The sequence below is a fragment of the Peromyscus eremicus genome, chromosome 13, assembly GCF_949786415.1.
Source record: "Peromyscus eremicus chromosome 13, PerEre_H2_v1, whole genome shotgun sequence".
Classification (NCBI taxonomy): Eukaryota; Metazoa; Chordata; class Mammalia; order Rodentia; family Cricetidae; genus Peromyscus; species Peromyscus eremicus.
Genome location: NC_081429.1, coordinates 52,595,406 through 52,610,142, shown reverse-complemented (window position 1 = coordinate 52,610,142; position 14,737 = coordinate 52,595,406). Strand labels below are relative to the sequence as shown.

General features: G+C 45.1%; 1 protein-coding gene across 5 annotated transcripts in view; it reads left to right on the top strand.

Moving 5' to 3' along the window:
* Spats2l (spermatogenesis associated serine rich 2 like) overlaps positions 1–14,737 on the top strand; it is a 167,798-nt gene that overhangs the window by 88,865 nt on the left and 64,196 nt on the right. For all 5 annotated transcript variants that reach the window (XM_059278252.1, XM_059278251.1, XM_059278250.1 and 2 more), the window contains exon 4: positions 14,472–14,580. In XM_059278252.1, coding sequence (XP_059134235.1) covers positions 14,472–14,580 — 109 coding nt within the window. The remainder of the gene's footprint in view (positions 1–14,471; positions 14,581–14,737) is intronic.

Below are 14,737 nucleotides of genomic sequence, written 5' to 3'. Positions count from 1 at the left end.
TAATACAGTGGCTGGCTCTATCCTCCGATCATCAAGCAAGCTTTATTAGGGTACACAATCTATCACCACAAACTTGCAATGCAGTGGTAAGAAAGTTTCGTCAGGCTGATGGTGCAGACCAAAGCTGCCAACTGGAGGACCCTATGTCCCTCAGAGAGTGCACTGACATCATCTAGAGGAGCAATGCATGGGACCAGCCCAGCATGGCCGGGCTGTCAATCACCTGTGCCTCCCACAACAGACTTCTCTAGACTCCACACCCCTCAATTGCATCAAAAAAACTGTAAAAAAGGAAATTGAGATATATATTTTGGAATTTTATCATATGATAGAAGCATGAGTCCTTTATGGTCTTGGGAAAAAAATGAATAAAAGTTTGAAAACCACTGCTCTGAAATGATAAGTAAATTACAATACAAATTCTAAGGGACTGGTGAGATAGAGCAGTCAATGAAGTGAGAGGACCTGAGTTCAATCCCCAGAACACACATTTAAAAAGCCAAGGGTGACAGTGTGTACACGTGTCCCGTTGCTGGGGAGGCAGGGGCAGGTAGATCCTGCCTGCTCATTGGCCAGCCAGCCTAGCCTGCTTGTCAAGCTCCAGGCCAATGAAGGACCCTGTATCAAAAAACGGTAGACAGCACTTAAGGAACAGTAACGAAGATTTCCTCTGATGTCCTCACACTTGTGTGGGTGTGTGCATGCACACACACACACACACACACACACACACACACACACTTCAAGACCCAGGATTCCCTTGCCTTTGCAAACTAGACTGTGCTCCTACTAGTATGAGGGTCTTCTCAACTTCTAGAGTAAGCTGTCATTTAGTAACCTTTCCCCCTAACTCTGTTTCTAACCACATTTAAAGTTACTTCCACTGAAAATTCTAGTCCTTTGCTACATTATGTCAACTCTTGGCTTCCGTGTCATTTTGTACCATGTGAGTTCATTCCTTACCCTGCAGGGTCACCAGACCCTTCACTCTAATAGATGAACCTGTGGTCTCAGGCATTGTAAAAGACAAAGACAGGGTACTGGCCCACAAAGTGAGCGCTGCCCCAGGCTCCAGAGTAGCTCCTCTATTCGGATGTAGTGCACAATCTTCCATTCTTTGTAAACTGCAGGAATTTCATTAAACCACCTGAGGTTCATTTGTGACTCACTGGACCACCTGTCTCATGCCTCTGTCTTTAGGATTCTTCAGAACTCTGCTTCTCAATCTTTGAAGATAATTATCAGCCAAAGTTGTTGAAATAAATACAACGATGCTTAGTTATATAACAATGTGGGGTTTTTTCTTTATTGTAAAATACCTAACATGACATTTTCCCTCTTATAATTGTAAACCTGGAATATGGTGTTAACTCTAGGCACAGTGCCTGTGAGATTTACCTGTCTGATATAAATAAAATTGTTCCTTTCTCACTCCCTGTTCCCTGCCTTCACGAACCCTGGAAACCACCATAGTATCCTCAACTTCTATTAGTCTGATTATTAATACTTCATACAAGTGTGACTGGCTCTGAACATTAGCAGAATGTCCACAAGATTTCTCCACATTGGCATGTTGCTGCATATTTCAGCATTTCCTTTTTTATTTTTATTATATTTATTTTATTCCATTTTTATTAAGGCTACATAATGTCTCACTGTAAGTCCCCTGTGTGAATCTACTCATCCACTAGTGGAGAGAGTTACTGGCATTTCCTTTCCATAGTTATGGCCCAGATGTAACTTTACTTACTAGACTGAAGGCAGTTTTAACTTTTTCTTTTCTTTACTGTCTTTAGAGGAAACCCAAACAAAATTGTAGGAAAAACAAGATCTGGTCAGCTAAATAATCATTTTGAGTAATATTTTAAAACAATGTGCCTTTTTAAAATTGGTCCACCCTCGTAGATAAAAGAGAAATTGTATTCCTGGTTTCCATGGAAGTTTATGATCTGTTTCCTCCACACCACAGTGAAGAAATATCCGAAGCTAATATGCGTTAGAGATTAACTTAACTCTCTTCAGCTGGTATTGACCAAAGAGCAATTAGCTTTTTTATTCTAATATTGATTAAAGGATTATAAGTGACTTACACCCTTTTATAATACTTTTTATCTGGGAAGTTCTATGAATGAGCAAAAAACAAAACAAAACAAAGTAGAAAAACTACATTAAGAGTAAATGTAAATAATTACCTTTTTTCCCCCAAGTAGAGACATTAAACTACAAAGAAAATGAGGAAAGAAGTTCCTGAATATTCTTTTAGGAACAAGATAGATGAAAAGAATCTTGTTTTTCTGCTGTTGTTAATGTACCCAAAACTGAAATAGCCTGTGGATATAACATTGCTCTTTTTTTTTTTGTAATAAGTCTAAATATGGAATTCATCAGAGATACAGACAGAATACTCACCTAAGCCCTCATGATGTGTGTGACCAGCAGGGTAGAAACAGACTTGTAGTGGACTAAGGGGCTAACCTGCTTTAAAACTATCTGCCAGTCTAATTGTTAATTCTGAGGAAATCGGAGGAAGAATTAAACACAGTGACTTTAAAAAAATACCAACCAAACAACAACAACCAAGACAAAACAACTCAGGCATACACCGAGTACATGCTATCTAAATGTGTGGAATGAAATGTTTGTTGCCCTGTTGTGTGTCTCAGTGTACATTAGAGGGACTGTTGCTATTAGCAACCATCATATAGCTGGCTCTTGTTCCAGGCAGATTGTATTCAGCCATGCTGCCTACTAAAGTGTCTTCGCATTAAGAGCTAGAGTCTTGCCGGGCGGTCTTGGCGTACGCCTTTAATCCCAGCATTCGGGAGGCAGAGGCAGGCAGATCTCTGTGAGTTCAAGGCCAGCCTGGTCTACAAAGCAAGTTCCAGGAAAGGCGCAAAGCTACACAGAGAAACCCTGTCTCGAAAAAAACCAAAAAAAAAAAAAAAAAAAGAGCTAGAATTTTAAGAGGGAATCTGCTCTATGTAGCAAGCTGACAAGTGTAGCAGGAAACAAGTTTCTTCCAAAACAAGGTGATTCTGACACTCACTTAGTGGTTGGGGTGCTTGCCTGGAGCACTGGGTTGCCCTGTAAACAGTCTAGCCTGAGGTCACCATGCTGTGAGAAAGATCAACCAAGCTCATCAAGAGACTCCATGGAGCGAGCCGTCTTCATGTTATGTGAAGAGAACCAGCTCACAGTGTTGCTCCCCCTGCAAGAGTGACCCAGGGCAAATTCATTCAGCCAGACTCCTCACAAGCTCAGCTCCACAGAGACAGAGAAAGTACCAGATCCGTTAGTTGTCCTCAGTGGTCACTCAGCAGTAGGTAACTACAATCCCTTCTTCAAGAGAGGGCTCCCCAGAGCTGGATATATAGCCTGGTTAGCAAACAGATTGCCTAATGTGTGCAAAGCCTGAGGTCCAAACCCCAGAACCACGAGAACTGCGCATGGTGATACACAACTGTAATCTGAGCCCTTGGGAGGTGGAGACAGGAGGATCGGAAGTTCAGAGTCATCCTCCACTACATAGTGAATTTGAGGCCAGGCTCAGCTCCTTGAGACTATCAGAGAGAGAGGGAGAAAAGAGAATGTATGTCCTTCTGGAACAGTTTTACTTTACAGAAGCCATATTGTTGAAGTAATGATGTTTCATAAAAACAGAGGTGTAGAAGAATTGTAGTATATGCAAAATTATTTGAGAGCTGAGCAGTTATACCTAAAAGAACCCTCTCCTATGCCACTGTCCCTTGTTTCCGGTGCCCTCTCCCTTAGTAAGAAGAAGTAAAGGTGTTTTGTTGTTAGACACAGAGGACTGAAATTGGTTTTAGGGGAGGATGAGGGGGGAAGATGGGGTGTTCCAAGTGGAACACCACAGGACACAGAAAGTGTGCTCAAGGGAAGCATGTCCAGGATCTTTGGAGGATCGAGTATTAAAAAGGATGGAATTTCACAGACAAAGGCATGGGGCCAAACCCGATCTCTAGCTTCCATTATATCTTGACTTCTTGATTCTCAATTCTGGGTGCTCATGAGGACCGTGGTGGAAACGCTAATGCCATTCATCATCCGAATTGTTTCCTCCTTCTTGGTCCTCATATCTAAACAGAAACCAGTTGCTCCTTCACAGGTAGCCTGTGAGCCCTCTCCACACGGCTCATATAGGTCCAATTTCTTGCCCAGGATTCTGTGTTAAAATCCTAATGGGCATTCATTTGATCTCCTTGAGCTCATACACAAAGAAAACAGAATGACCTTAAATGTGCAAATATCATACTCCTGCCCTGAGTAAATCTTCAGTGGCTTTGCCTCAGAATCAGGCTCAAAGTCATCAGACACAGGACCTGGGCCACACTGGCCCTATGCCTTTGTCTCTGAAATTCCATCCCTTTTAATACTTGATGCTCCAAGGATCCCGGAGCACGCTTTTCCTTTGAGCACACTTCCTGTGTTCTGTGCCGTTCTTCCTGGAACACCCCATTTCCTTCCCCATCATTGTCCTTAAGCCCATTCCAGTCCTCCGCATTTCTCTGGTCCTCAGACAGCAAAACATCTTCACTTCTTTTACTAAATTCACCAAACATCTGTCTTTCAAGAATTTCTCGGCAGGTCAGGACGTGTGTCGGTCACCGCCTGCGGTCCAGCTTCGGAGTCTGTTCTTTGCGACTGCGTTAGTTTATAAATAAACAAAGGAACAGGAATTAGAAAATTACTCTCAGCTCCGAGGACATTCCTGTGGCAGTACTCTGGCTTCTGTACTTGACTCGGGCTCATAAAAATTCAAATCAACAATTTGGCTCCGGCCTACACGAAATCTAAATCAATAAATCTTCTCTACGAGAAGACAGCGACTGACTTTTTAAAAGACACCAAATTGGAAGGGAGGGCATACATGCTCCTTGTTTGTAGTGACAAGAACTTGAGGTTCCAAAAGATAACAGCTGGGTGCAGCGCCGAGTCGGAACTTCCATGCTGGAATTGAGCAAAGATGGATGTAAAAATCCGTGCCTGTGCATTAGCATCATTTCACAGGCCTGGGGCTGCAGCACTCGTCCCGAGAACTAGGAGCAAATGAGCTCCATGGAGGCCAGCAGTTAATGTGTCTGCTGAAGCATCAGGGCCGTTTTTTGACAGCTGGAGTGGGTAAGTGGGACCCCACCTCGGCAGGTGCAGGTGCCGCCGTTCTCTTCTTTGATCCCTCCACCCCCGAACTAGAACAGTGTGCTTATTTACAGAAACACTTTTCTACCGGAAACACTCAGGAGAGCTTGACCAGATGGCAAGAGCTTATGAACACGACTGTAGGAGAGCGTGTTTGCTCTGTGGTGATGGATTTCTGAGGAGTGCTTCAGTTCTTTGAAATAAGGGCAGGCCCGGCCTGTAGAAGGGGGTTACCTTCTTACATACCAGAGGATAGCATCAGGAACAAGGGTTAGAAAGATCTAGCATTCCCTCTTTGGCTATGTGCTTCTCTTCACCAACTTCTCTTGCCCTTTTTAATTTTTCCTTAGTCTCAGCAGGGTATCTGGTCCCTTCCTGTCTCTCTGCTGTCCTAATCCATCCTCTGTAGACCTTAGAAACCTTCATCCGCCACTGTAACAGTACCTGACGCTCATGTGCCCGACCCTCAGGACCTCCCACTGTACTTCTTACAGTTTGTAAACGTGGGTCATCCCTCTCCTCCGCTTGTAGCTTGCTAAGAGTCTCTGGGGAAAGCCATGCCAGCTGGCTCCATGGCCGATCTGGGCTGTCCAGCGTTCATGGACCTTCGGGCCTGTTCAGCATCCCGGCTGCAAACTGAATGTGCCCTCAGGGTCGACATCCTCCCAGGTTCTGAGGAACCAGAGCACGTAAGAAGCCATCCTGGCCTGCCACGTCCTCGGACCCAGCAGTACCTGGAAAACAACTAACCTGCAGACTCTGAGTGTCTGCATCTGCATCCTGGTTCCGGGTGGACCCCAGCTCACTGAGATGGGTTTAGAAGGCCACAGAGAGTGTCACCAAGACCCTCACATCAGGTCTCCCAGGATTCTGTCAACATGGCGTTTCCCTCATCTTCAAAGCTTCATTTTTCTTTCTAATCCTGTTCCGCTCGCCCCCCAAAAGTTAATTTTGATTTGTGCCAGTGGTGTTAATTCCCAAAAAGTCAGCCGAGTAGAACATGACAACATTTCATACATTTATATATTTATTTATTTTTGCTGGCAGGAAGTAGACGTTCGAAAAAGCAATTAAATTATGGAATTATCCTCGATGCAAAGGTACAAGCCTGCAAAGAGTATTTTCTTCCCCCAAGAGGATTCTCATGAGAACGGCCTTCATTAATGTGTAGATAACGCCGTTGGTCCGGCAAGTGAAGCGAAACATAGGCAGGGAGCTGTCTTTTAAGGCGTCTCCGGATGGCTCCGCGTTTGAGAAATGTGACCAAAGCTGATTAGAAACTCCTTTTAGCGTCGCAGGAACGGCAAGCCCATAAATAACTGGTTCTCATTGGTGCAGAGAGGAGGTGGCTGGCTGTGTGGTGGCTGCCCTTATTGTAGAGGATGGGAGAGTGTTCATCTCTAAGTGTGTAAGTTCCTCAAGGCTGGAAGCAGCCATCTGCGCCTGGGACCTTGGAGGCACTCCACACATCTGCAGCTTGAATCTAGTAAGCTTTTTAATTCTGCATGGTACTCTCTGCTGAATTGTGGGCGTGCACCACAAAAGGTGGATTGCAGACCTGGAGTGTTCCAGTGACCATTTTACCAGATCCCTCGCTTCCTTTATTCGTCCAGATGCTGTGCTCCATGTGCTGAGTTCTCCCTGTGTTTAAGATGCTGTGGATATAAAGATTTGCCCCAAGTAATTTACACTCCATCAGATAGAGTAGGGCAAGTAATTCTGGGAGCATCAGTGAGAGCCAGAGGAGGTGTATAGGTAAGACTTGTGGCTTCTCATCTCCCCGTCTCTCAATTTACATTCTGAGTACATTTATCCTTAAAACCTTCCAGCGTTTTCCTCCTTTGCCAATTAGACGGCTATTTGACAGTGTTGTTTTTATTTCCAGCTCCGTTTGCTAATACAGCCTTTAGGCACCTGGTCCCTGCTCTAGAAAATGAAACTTTCTCAAACTAGTACAAATAAAAAGAGGTTATTACACAGGTCTGGCCGGGTGTCGGGTGACTTCGGGGAGTTAAGGAAACAGTGGGCGTGGGATGGGGAGGATGCGGGGTGAAGGGGTGGGGATGGGTGAGGGGCAGCTTTCTTAAAGACTGGCCCCAGCCATCTCCACTCCGTCTGCTCCCGTCCTGTATAATCGTTAAGAGCCTGATTGGTGCATTTTGGCTTTTCAAGCCAGCGGCTTCCTGACCATTGTCATTCATTGTGAATACACTCTGATTGCTTCCTGCGCAGACTCACTTACCATGAGGTGCAATTACAGATGATCGGGACCATGATTCGACTTACAATTTTTCAGCCTCGCACTTGTGCAAAAGCAATACCCTTGCAACCATTCTGTTTTGCACTTTGGGCACAGTATTAATAAATTAAGATATTCGGCACCTTATTGCAAAACATGCTTTGTGTTGAATGGCATTGCCCACCTGGAGGCTGCTGCCAGTGTTCTGAACACGTGCAAAGCAGACCAGCCTAAGCTGTGACCTTCTGTAGGTAAGTATACCAAACGCATTTACAAGTTTTTAATTTGTACGTGCGTAAGTTCACGTGTGTGAACGTGTGTGTGAGAGCATGCATGCACAAGTGTGCATGTGCCTGTGGAGGTTAGAGGTCAATGGCAAATGTCTTCGTCAATCAGTCAATCACTCCTCCACCTTATTTTTGAGACAGTTTCCGACTGAACCTTGAGCTCACTAATTGGCTGCACTAGCTGGGCGGCAAGCTCCGGGGATCCTCCTGTCCCCCACCTTCTTACGGCCAGGCTTTGAAGAGCAACCCAGTTTTTTCACTTGCAGGTACTGGTGACCCAAACTCACACCTGCACTTTACCAGCCAGGCCCTTCCCTACCCGCCACATGCATTTTGGGCTTACAGCGTTTTTAACTTACTGAGAGCTTAGTGGTGCATTAGTACTGTTGTGAGTCACAGCGTGTCTCCTCTGTGGGTTTGCAGATCTCTCTCCCAGCTCTGCCACTGACACAGCTGTTCCTGTGCTGTCCAGACACCAGTGTCGGGACTAGACTTTTAGCAAGTAAATTAAATGAGAGTAAGAGGGAAATGCGCCTTGGCCACGTTTAAAATGGATGGAGTCAAGAAAGGGAACTCAGGAGGGAAGGTGTTAGGCCCACTGTCCCCTGAGTCTGTGGAGGAAAGAACCTCTCGAAGCAGCTGGTACAGAGGGCAGTCTTTCCCAAGGAAGCCTAGACCAGCGTGTTAGCTACATGTTCTTGCAGTTTCAAAGCCATACCTTCATGGCCTGTTGTGCATATTCCCGTTCTTTTCTGTGTCGGGTTTATTGAGCAGCTAATATATGGTCAGACTCCCTAGCAGACACACTGCATGCTTCGTTTCTTCCCATTTTCACCGACTCCAGCAGATAATAGCCTCTTTTATGGCTATGGAACCAAGTTTCAAAGATCTGAGTAGTTCACTGAGGTCACTGAGTTGGCACTTCGCAGCGCCAAGATTAGAACATCGCTCTGTTAACTCCAGTGCTCCGTCCGCGACATCTCTCCACCTAGAAAGCGTCCTCCTATCCCTGGGCAGACATACTTTCTCTTCTCTGTAGTACCACCATACTTTGTTCATAGAGAGAGCACAACACGTACTGTCCTCTCATTAGAGAGTTTCTGCCTGTGCTGCTACACTGTGCCTCCTTGGGACAGAACTCCAGTGGCTCTTTCTTGTGTCCTCAAAACCTGTCACTCAATGAGGACGCAACCTCTGTCTTGTCTCCTAAGCTGACTTTGGAAAGACAGATGGGCAAGTTTTGCACTTTTTTCATTGTCCCCAATCTCTAAAAATGCCATTGTTCCTGATTATATAGCGGTAAAATTGTTAGGAATTTAGAAATTGCACATGTTTTCTTCCAGTCTCTGAAGAACATGTGTATGTTCTCTCTGCCTGTATCAACCATACTGGGGCACAACCAGTCAGTTCAGACCCACTGTGTTACTGTGGGTGGTAGGTGCCAAGTGGCGGCGTGGTCCCAACATGCTGGTGGAATATTCATTTGTCTCTAAGAAGCAGCTAGGCTGCAGGATGACTGTACCTCAACAAGCAGTTATTAAATACTTACCACATACACAGTACCAGTCCCTCCGCAGTAGACATGGTAACCACACCGAGATGTCAGAGGAGGACTCCACCCTCGTGTGGCTTACCATCTAGTCAACACAGCGTGTACACAGGTCCTTAGGACATAAAAGAGGTGCTCAAATTTACAAAGACGTCTACTGAGGAAGGGCTGTGGAGTTGAGACGGGAAGGCTTCCAGTGAGAAGGGTTAGGAAGGACTTCGTGCAGGCTTGAAATTTCAGCTGGAGCGCAAAGATGGGGCAAGGTGCATCTTGGGTAGAAGGAAGAACCCAGAGGAAGGTCCGAGGCTAGGAGTCAAAACTGGCTCTGAAGCACCTGTCTGTGCTGGGTAGAGGAAAAGAGTCACTTGGAAAAGCCGGCTGACGCCCTGTTGCCGATGGCCTTGAATGCCAGGATGTACAAAGTGCACTTCGTTCTTGGTTCTTCAGTGAGGGAGTGAGATGGTCACGATTCGGTAGCCATCCCTCTGTGCCCATGAGTTCAGTTCTCCACAGATCAGGAACATTTTGGAAAGAAGCTGAATGTATATAGAATTTTGTCTTGTCATAATTCCCTAAACAATGCAGTATAACTGTTTTCATTGTTTGAGGGGTATTTTAAAATACATATTTAAAGTGCATAGAGAATTTGCATAGGTTATATGCAAATATGACCTTTTTTTTTTTTTTATAAAGAACTTAAGCTTCCATGGGCTTTGATATATCTAGGGGTCCTGGAACACATCTCTCTCAGTACCACGGGACAACTATACTTTTGGAAGGACAGCAGCATCAGAGTGAATTTTCAAGGAAGACCCTAGAGGTGGGAAGACCGGTTGTTTTGTGTCCGTTGATAATGTTGGGTCTTGGCTAATCGCACAGCAGTGTAAGTAGATTAGGAATTCTTCCCTGAATTACTTTTGAAACTCCAGCATGGTTTCAGATCGATTGGTAAGCCAAGAACAATGTCTAAGGAGCCGTCACAGACAGGCTTGATAATGCACCGTGTGAACAGGAAATCTGTTACCAGCTCTTCAACCAAAGACAGCTCAGCTACAAACCAAACAGCACCCTGGACATCCCACTGCTTAGAGAGCACGGGAGCCAACAGGATGGGCCTGGCGCAGAATACGCCAGAGCCTGCGGGCCCAGATAGGAAAGCCCCCCCACCCCCGAGAAAGGAGGGAATCCAGATGAGAACCACTCAGAAGGTAACATCACAACAACCCCTTTCTGAGTAGCAAATTGAATTTGCCAGACCAGACGTGCATTAGTAGAAGCAAAACAGATGAGTGTGATATTGGAAGGCTAAAGCAGTTGCTAAATGAAGCGCTAACTAACCGATCTAGTCTTGTCACCCAACAGCCCGAATGGCTGCCTGGTGGGCACGGATGGACCACTCCATTATTTGGCAGGGGAGCCCAGTAGGACTGCTGTCAAGGGCAGCAGCTTCCAGCTTTGTTGTAAAGCTGCTGCAGAAGGGCCTGGGGCTGTGGCGGGGAAGGAGCGGCTGTGTGTGAGAAGCAGCTCGCCAGAAGCGTCTCTGCAGCACAGCTATTGCCCGCATGAATTTCATGAGTTCTCCGTCTGCAAAGTGCCATTAGTCACGCATTGATGGAGCTGTTCCTGCAGCTCTCAGGAGCTGCATTTCCACAGGCAGAAGCCACCTCCGAGCACAGCCTTAGCCATCCATGCATGCCCTGCATTTTCCGCCACTTGGAAATGAGGTCTTTCTTAGACTTAAATGCTCAGGCCCTTCGATTCTGCTGAATGGAGAATAGCAACCGGTCGGCTCCTGCATGTTCATGTGCACACAGGAGCACATGTGATTTGTCCACCCTCCCTTGAAGGCGTTTCTCTACAGAAATAAAGTGGTGGGTTTATGAATTGTGCTGCTCTCTTCACATTAGCAATGCTCGCTGATCGGAGCAGAAGTTAGCCCAGAAGTGGGCATTACTGAAGAGTAGCCAAGAACAGGCAAGATCTCTACCCTTTATCTGCTCATTTCTGTAAAGCTTGGAATACCTCCTCTCTCATTAAGGAGCATCCTCCAGGAGTTGGATCTGCTTCTCCCAGATTTGATATCACAACTCTCCTAGTGATGATTTTCTAGGGAAGCATTCGGAGGCCTGGGAGATGGTTTCCATTGGTTCAGGTGCTTGCAGCACACATGTGAGGACCTGAGCGTGATCCCCAGCACCCGCATTAAAATCGGGCAGTATGACGCACATCTGTAATCCCTGGGCTGAGAAGATAGAGACAAGTGGATTCCTGGAACTCACTGGGTTTTAGCTCCAGGATCTATAAGAGAGTTGGTCTCAAAACCTAAGGCAGAGAGTCCTTGCAGAAGACACCAGATGTTGACCTCTGGCCTCAACATGCACACATGTGTACTCACATACATATGTGTATACACTCACCCCCCACCCCACCCCACCCACACTAAACAGAGGACACACAATGCTGTCTGTCTGTACATAGCTGACCACGCTCGTTGGATTCTGTTTCTGTTTTAAAAGGATTGGGGGAGTAATGCAAGTGTCTGGTGAAAGAGTGTCCATGCAAGCCACAGCTTACATCGTTTTTGCCTTAACATAATGAAACATTTTGTTTTGCAGAGGAGTCTAGAAGCAATTATTTTTATGTTCGTTTTATTGATTCTGGTCTTGGCCAGTCATACAACTCTGTGTGTAGGTGGCTTGAAAACTTTGGTCTAATGTTACAATAATGTACTTAGTGTAATTAATAACTAAGCATTTTATTATTCAAAAAGTCATGCTTGAGGTGGCAATAATGATGGTCATTATTAAGACATTGTGCACATGGATGAACTGAAGTGGCTTGAACTGCTAAAATTGTGTTTACTTAACAGATATTAGAAGTGCAATATGGTAACTCCAATGCACTAGAAGGTATTAAGGCACATATTACCTATTATTACTGCTGATGACTTCCCTGGGCTAAATGGTTTTGTTAATTCGTATCTTGGTTTAAATATCGGGCCTTATACATGCCAGGCTAGTGCTCTACCAACTGAGCTCCATCTTCGACCCCGTCTTGGCTTCTCTTAAGGATATTTTAATGTTCAGTGAGAAAGAATACCTCTCCTTTACACATGATAAATCCATGAGAGAAGAGCACCCCCCAAACAACTGAGGGGTGCTCATGAGGCTGACACGATTTCCGTAGCCTTGGAGACCCTGCCCACTCTGGTGCCTGTCAGGTCTGACCTCACTGTGCACTGACAGCCTCACCCTGGCTTCCCTCCATCCTCATTGTGAAGTGCCCTCCAGTCGTGCTCTTCTTTCTACCCAGAATGCTCTCGCTCCCCCTCCCATCCACCTCCCCTCACTCATCTTCCACACCTGAGTGCCTCTACCGTCAGCTGTCCCTGCCAATGTCGCTATAGCACGTATATGCCAGCTGTAAGTCCAGTCTACTCTCTATGGTCATTTGATCACTGTCTACATCTCTGCGGCCTTTTGGTTTCAGGAAGTGTGGTGCCTCCTCCTACAATAAGTCAGTAGTTCTCAACCTTCCTAACGCTGCCACCCTTCAGATAATACAGTCCCTCATGTTGTGGTGACCCCCAACCATAAAATTATGTGGTTGCTACTTCATAACTGTAATTTCACTACTGTTATGAGTCATAATGTCAATATCTGATATGCCGGATATCTGATATGCGAACCCCAAAGGCGTCGTGACCCACAGGTTTAGACCTGCTGCAGTAAGTATTTTAAAAAGAGTATTCACTATGTCAGTTTGGTGACACATGTCTGCCACTGGGAAGGCCAAGGCAGGAGAGTTGAGGCCATGTAATGAGGCCCTATGTAAAATAAATAAATAGTATTCACTGAACGGGGTGTTTTAAGAAGGGGTAGCAAAGCAGTGAAGAGCTTAGATTTTTTAAAGAGTTGGGTTTTTCTAATGAAGTCTAGAGGAATTAAGAACCATAAAATGTGAGAATAGTGAAAACCCAAAGGAGTACTGAGTGACATATACAAGCATATATTCTAGTAGAAACTCAGCAAAGCTCAAATATTTAGTATTTTTAAATGTCAGGATTTGAAACCAATCTTCTGATCAATAATGTCAACATTTCTACAAGTCCTGTGCCCATAGCCTATGCTATTTTCTCATTATAGCCTAAATACTATTACACACAGATCTGTGTGGAACAGGCTGCCTATTTTCTAACATAATCAAGAAGTTGTCTGTACTGCTCAGTTAAATGTCTGGTCAATAGTGTCATATTACACATACCACACTTCTATAATCCATACCCCATGAATCCAATTATAACAAAATCCATTTAACTCTGAAACTCACTGGTCCTGATTTAACTCAGAGTGGATCATGTATAGATTGTACAGTTCTTTAATGAACACTTCCCGCTGCCCCGTGCAGAGCTCTAGCATTTGTTAGCACAGAAATCCTTCTCATAAAGAAGAGGTGAGATGGGTTCTGCTAAAAGACGTGAAACAAGTCTGTAATAACCACAGGTTCTTTGAGATAAAGGTCAATTAATTCTTGCAGGCAACCAGAAAGAACCCATGCTAAATTTGATGGAGGACGGTGTCTACGTCATTGAAGAGTGAACGGTCGCGAGCATCAGAATCCTTGGCTCGTACATGTGTTTACTTTGACTCTGTTCAATATCGCCCCCCCCCCAGGAGGGTGTTTGAGAGCATTTTCTGTAATATAGCTAGAATTACCATTTCACAAGTGCATATTCTCCTGTCTTTATAAACAGTGATGGTATTTCACAGCACACTTCTGTGACCCTCATATGACTGCTTCTACTGTGCCCAGAGAGAAGCGGAGGCATGAAGCTATTTCTGTATGTTTTCTAAAGATACCCCGAGCCAGTGGAAAGGAAGCTTGAGACAGAAAAAGATTCTGTGTCCTCACTAAGAACACATCTTGTATGCATCCCAGCCTCCGAGAGGGTTGACTGCCAAACCAGAGTTGGCTTTGCACACTTGTTCTTACAGCCGCACAAGGAGATCTCTGTAGAGGTGTGCACACAAACAAAGTAGGCATCAAGGTGATTACTCCCCCCTCCCCCATGAATGCTTGCTGCTCTGGAAGGCCTGGAGTCTGCTTGTTGGCGAGAAGACAGACGGTTAGCTTTCCAGGGCCTTTCGAAGTTACAATTCCGCTCTATCTAGTGGCAGATCTGTAGGTGAGCAATGCTCAGGGAGTTTACCTTTCTGCTTTTCTTTTCCTTTTCTTGTAGATCTATGCAGTTAGATCCGTTGTTCCGAACAAAAGCAATAACGAAATCGTCCTGGTGCTACAACAGTTTGATTTCAATGTGGACAAGGCCGTGCAAGCCTTTGTGGATGGTAGGTATATATGCCCGCTGAAAACTGAAAATCTAGAGCTAATTAGTTCAGATACCCTGTCTTTTTTCCTTTAAATGAACTGAGCATTACTTAGTTTCTGATATGTCTCAAAAAAAAAAAATTACAGCTTTAATCCCCACCCTCTGAAGGCAGAGGC